General features: G+C 36.6%; 1 protein-coding gene across 1 annotated transcript; it reads right to left on the bottom strand.

Annotated features, from left to right (window-relative positions):
* Positions 1-4,797: 4,797 nt before the first annotated feature.
* Positions 4,798-5,464, bottom strand: LOC112626369 (tropomyosin alpha-4 chain-like). Its single transcript, XM_025388399.1, has one exon. The coding sequence runs from the start codon at positions 5,309-5,311 to the stop codon at positions 4,862-4,864; it is 450 nt and encodes a 149-aa protein (XP_025244184.1). The 5' UTR covers positions 5,312-5,464; the 3' UTR covers positions 4,798-4,861.
* Positions 5,465-5,919: the final 455 nt, after the last annotated feature.

Raw genomic sequence — 5,919 nt, 5'->3', positions numbered from 1 at the left:
TGATAATATAAGGAATTGCCCAAGGGAGGAGTGCTTCCCTGCTAATGGGCAAGAACACAAACTATTTTAGAGTTTTAGATGTGATGGACGGTACTCAGATTTATAAGAATTAGCTAGGTTCTTGGTATCGCCCATTCAGAGTAGTAAAAATTTGATTCCTCTGAATAGTCCCTCTTGCTTGATAGTAATGATGATTTTTATTTCCCAGTTTATTGTGAGTTTGCCTCAGAGCCAGATGATTTTAAGAGTATAATTAAGTCAGATTTCCTCCTATTAATAAGAAAATATTTCTTGCCCCATCCTTTGTCTTTTCTCTTCTTCATTTTGCTTGTGCTTCTCAAGAAACATCTGAAGGAACAGTGAATGGGAGGTACACTTTCGAGTCCTTTCATATCTAAAATACATTTTGTCCTCACATTTGAATACTAGTTTTGCTTGGTATAAAATTTCAGATTGAAAATAATTTTCTGTCAGAAATTTGAGGATATTTTCAATTGTCTTCTAATATCCAGTTTATTGTTGATAAATGCGATGCTTTCCTGATTGTCATTCTTTTACGGTGTGCTGTTTTAGTTTTCTGGAAGCTTTTAGGATCTTCTCTTTATTACTGAGGTTGTAAAATATGATGAAAATGTGTTTGAGATAGATCTTTTTAAAATCATTTCATTTATCTGAAGACCCATGTTTTTACTAGCCACAGGAAAGTATTAAATTATTTCTATGAAACACTTTTTCATTCAACTTCGTGCCACATAATGCAGAGTTCTAGTGAATACTCATTGTCCATTCATTTAACTACTTCTGTAAATACTAAGCACTGGCAGATAAATATGATTAAAATATTCTAAAATAGGTGGCCAATAAGTAGCAGAATTAACTGCTAACATATCAACCATTGCTTGAAGGTAACGGGTCTAAATATGACCTAAAAAAGAGATTTTTAGGGCTGAATTTAAAAAGTGACTCAACTGTATTCTGCTTTAAAAGAAAACTCGCTTCAAATGTAAACATATAGGTATGTTGAAAGTAAACTTATGGAAAAAGATAAGATTAAATCATTAATTAAAAAGGCAGTTTTATGTAAGTAGACATAAAAATAAATCAATAACAGGAATTTTATATAAAGATCAACCTACCAGAAGACTTAATCCTCCTAAATATTATACATACTAAGTATCAAAGCCTACAAATACATGAAGCAAAATTGATAAATTCACCATCATATAGTTGAAGACTTCAACAACCTACTATCTGTAGTTTCTGTAAGTGTTGATAAAGATAATGCTGGATTATATTTCTTTAAACTTATTTGTCAGCATTTGCAGTGACCCTTCTTAAGAATCTGATTATTTTGGGGGTTGCAAATAGAGAAGGATCAGTTTAGAATTGTAGAAGGCCATTCCTATTTGTTAAAGTATATATTAATATGTTATTTGTACTAAATTGTTATAAAGGAAAATGAGGTAAAAATAATTACTTTCAAGTAAATATTATTTATAATATTAATTCTCACTGTCAGAATAAATTTATCTTAAAAATATTTGAGTGCAGATTAAATAGCGACTATTCAACAACTCCTTATCATTGCTTTCAAATTGTCTTTTAAATTTTCATGTGTATCAGAAAAGAGTACTAGTCCATAGAAATTTTATTATAGAATTTATATTTTAACCAAATGGAATTTTTTAATGCCAAATAACTTTTGAAAAGTGAGTTTCAGAAAGTTTCTAAAGAATGTAACTTTTGGAATGAGTGTGATTCAACTTTTGTTGTTGTTGTTGTTGTTATCTACACATTTGAAATTTGTTCAATGTGACAGAGTAGGGAATTTTTTGAGAAAGAACTTGCTTGTTACCCAGGCTGGAGTACAGTGGCACAATTGTAGCTCACTGCAGCCTGGAACTGCTGGGCTCAATTGATCCTCCCACCTCAGCCTCCCAAGTAGGTGGGACTACAGGTGCACGTGACCATGCCTGGCTAATTATTTTTATTTTGTGGGGATGGGAGTCTGCTTTGTTGCATGAGCTTGTCTCAAACTGCTGACCTCAAGCCAACCGCAATCCTCTTGCCTCAACCTCCCAGAGTGCTGGGATTATAGCCATGAGTCGTCACTTTCGGCAGAGTAGGATTCTTTAAAGCTTTTTACAAGCGTATTTCCCAATGACTCCTAAAGCTATGGAGTCTTGGTGGTGAAAACGTCAGAACAATCACATTACTTGCAGTAACTTAAAGCAGTCTCTTTGTTTTTAGGCATCCATATTTAGTAACAATCTTGCCTCAGTTTTTTACTTGAAAATTAGAACCTAATACTAAACTACTATCTAGATGATTCTTGCTTATGTTTTTCCTTTCCTTCTTAATTCACTTTAATCTTTTAAGAGGGTACGTTTTAGCCATGTCTTCAGTTAAGTAAACATTTCTCTCACTTTTGAATTTTATTATACTTTTAAAAACAAGAAACTTGTAGAACACAGGGAAATATGAATATTATTAAAAAAAAGTATGAATGTATGCACATATACATACAAATTACTAATAAAAGTAGATTATATTTCTTTTTCAGATATGAATTGATTTGATTATCTGGAGTCCAATTTAAATGATACAGAGTACTGCTATGTTTAGGATTTTGAAAGCTGCTTCTTCCACCAATCTAAGTGAATATGCAAATGAAAAAAGTCATTTATTTTGTGTGTGACATCCTTTATCATTGAAAATAGTAGGTCAGCTCATTATACCATTTTCATTTATACAAATGCAAGAGGATATTCCCAAATCAAACATGATTAAAGATAAAACGTGGTCTATGTAGTAAACAAAACAAAGACAAACTTCATTATAAAGTGCAGAGGAAAGGAAGGGCAAGAAGGAAAAGCAAGACTTCTAGGTTTCGTTAAAGATTTTCTTTTCATAAACCTACTTTTGGAAAATCATGTAATTTCATTTTCTTTTCCACTAAAATGGCAATTTCCAGAGATTATGAACTTATTTCTTTATTTAAAACATCAACAATGCCAAAGCAGAAATGAGTTAAAACCAGAACAACAAAACAAATCTTCCTTGTAAAGTGAAAACACAGGTGGTAGTTTAAATTTGTAGGCTGCTATATCTGCTTTGTCAAGTCCCTTAATATTTAGTACTTTCTAAGGCTCAAATCTATATGTCTCTATGCTCTGCTCTTGTTCTTTTTTTTTTTTTTTTTTTAGTTTATATAAAAATTTATTTGATCAAAATGTAGAAAAAGTGATACTATTGCATATGACACTGTTGCAAGAATCTAAAGAAAAGTGTGGATTTGATTCCATTGAACAATTTGCTAGTGTATTTCCTGGGTAGTGTGGTGCTGAATAAATAGGAGTGGGGTGGTGGGGTGGGGTGGGTAAGGGATTTGTATAAGCCAGAAGCAGGGTGATTTTTAGTCAGAATTGTAAACTTTAGTCGGCCCCCACACACTGCCGGGGAATGTGGAATGTTCCAGCTCTGAGATCTTAACTGAGAAAAGAGAAATCAAACAAAGCTGATATGTGCAGCCCTGTCTACAGAATCCTTCATTATCCAGTTTAACCAGGAGTTTCTTGGTGTTTTATTAACTTGCTCCCAAAGAAGGAATTCAAGTCCTAGATAAGTAAATCTTCAATTTGCTATTCCCTGAAGTATGGAAATGAAGTTGGGCCAATTTTTAATCTCTGCTGCCAGAGAGGCCCTTTCTGCTAATAGATAGAAACTCTTTTGCTAAACTTATTAATGACTTGTAGTCTTTTGGAGATGGCTGACCTGAATTGGACTGAATTCCACCATATTCTGGCTGAGTGGGTCATTACTGGAATGAGACATTTGCTCTTCAGAGAACAACTTTATTTTTATTTTATTTTTTTCTTGAGATGGGGTCTCACTCTGTTGACCAGGCTGTAGTGCAGTGCTGCGATCTTGGCTCACTGCAATCTCCACTTCCTGGGTTCAAGTGATCCTCCTGCCTCAGTCACCCAAGTAGATGAGACTACAGGCAGGCGTCACCATAATTTTTGTATTTTTAGTAGAGACAGGGTTTCGCCATATTAGCTGCACTGGTCTCGAACTCCTGACCTCCAGTGATCTGGCCTCCAAGAGTGTTGGGATTACAGGCGAAAGCCATCGTGCCCAGCCAGAGAACAGCTTTAGAATGAAGGAAATACGCAAAAGAACGTCACATCAAGGATCTATTAATTACCATCTATTAATTACTATATGTGGGTAATTATGACTATTACCCAAGCATTCTACGTTGACTGCTTGAGAGGATGTTTGTTCTGCATGGTGGAGTGTGGAGAAGGGTCAGGATTCTTAGGTTAACCTATCTGTGGGTTATGACTTCCCACAATAGCCACCCCCGGCCCCCACCCGCCCTTTTATTGGCTCTGGATGGAAAATCCCTACCCATGTGATGGTCCCTATAGTTTGACCAACAGTTGACCCAAAAGATTATGGTCTTCAACATTTTAATTATATCCACGACTAGATATTGGGGTCTGTGTTCTTCAAAGTGTGGGGCTGCCTATTCTCCCAGGAACCAAAAGGCCTCTGTCTTAAGAAAGTATGCTTATGAGGAAATACCCTGCCTACTTTAGGAATAAATGCAACTCAAGGAAGAAATAAGAGAGCTGAAAAAGCTGGTGCCACTTGAAAAAAAAAAAAAGGAATGAGATTTAACTGGTGCTCATAGCTTCTCCGATACAAAATATTTGGTCATGTATTCATAATTTGCTTGACATTTCCAGCAAAGCGACGATGGCAATAACAAAAGGAACTTCATACAAGAGAAAAGAAAGACCACGGAGCTCCGGAGTTTCTGTTTTGCTTGTATACAGTTAAGTTCGTTTAGTGTCTAATCCAGTGTCTGATGTAAACCCACGTTCTCTTCTTTGGCCTGGGCAAGTTTCTCTTCCAGGTCATCAATTGTCTTTTCCAGTTTTGCAACCGTTCTCTCTGCAAATTCAGCATGGGTCTCAGCCTCTTTCAGTTTGTCAGACAGAAGCTTAATTTCTTCTTCATATGTGTCCTCCTTTTCAGAATACTTTTTAGATTCAGCCTCCAGAGATTTCAGGTTATTAGTAACATTCTTGAGTTCTTTTTCCAGGTCACCACATTTTAGTTCAGACACCTCTGCACGCTCCTCTGCCCTCTCCACCTCACCCTCCAGGATGACCAGCTTATGAGCTACCTCCTCGTATTTGCGGTCAGCCTCTTCCGCAACATGCTTGGCCTCTTTGAGCTGCATCTCCTGAATTTCCATCTTCTCTTCATCCTTCATGGCCCGGTTTTCTATCACCTTCATTCCTCTCTCACTCTCATCTGCAGCCTTTTCCGCCTCCTCCAGCTTCTGCAGGGTCGTGGCCAGTCGTTCCTGAGCCCTGTCCAACTCCTCCTCAACGAGCTGGATGCGTCGGTTGAGGGCGGCCACATCACCTTCAGCTTTCTCGCGCCGCTCGCGCTCTGCTCCGTTTTTTTTTTTTGTTTGTTTTTTTCTTTGTTGTTTTTTTTTGTTTTTGTTTTTTTTAAATCCATACAACATATAGATCATTTATTTTTCTTCTAGTCCTGGGTTCAGTACATAGATGGCTTCTCTTCACCCTTTGGGTTGACAATTTTCTCCAGGTTGGGCCTTCTATGCTGAGCTTTATCATATCATCTGCTCTTATTCTTAATGCTAGCTCATTTGCTCACATTTGCAACAACCCGCTATATCAACAGTGGCAGCTCTGATAATAGTCTCCCCTCCACCTACAGCTCACATCCCTTACGCTGTTGGTACTTCATGTACTCTTTGATCTGCAACTCTGGAAGATTAATATTTTAAAATCAAAGCTCATCAGATGTTCCTCCTGACTGCTGCCTTTCCTTAATTTCCTTACGAGTGTACTATATTATTAACATCACCCAATT

The sequence above is a fragment of the Theropithecus gelada genome, chromosome 6 (assembly GCF_003255815.1).
Source record: "Theropithecus gelada isolate Dixy chromosome 6, Tgel_1.0, whole genome shotgun sequence".
In the NCBI taxonomy this organism is placed as follows: domain Eukaryota; kingdom Metazoa; phylum Chordata; class Mammalia; order Primates; family Cercopithecidae; genus Theropithecus; species Theropithecus gelada.
This window is presented reverse-complemented; position numbering and strand designations above follow the sequence as displayed.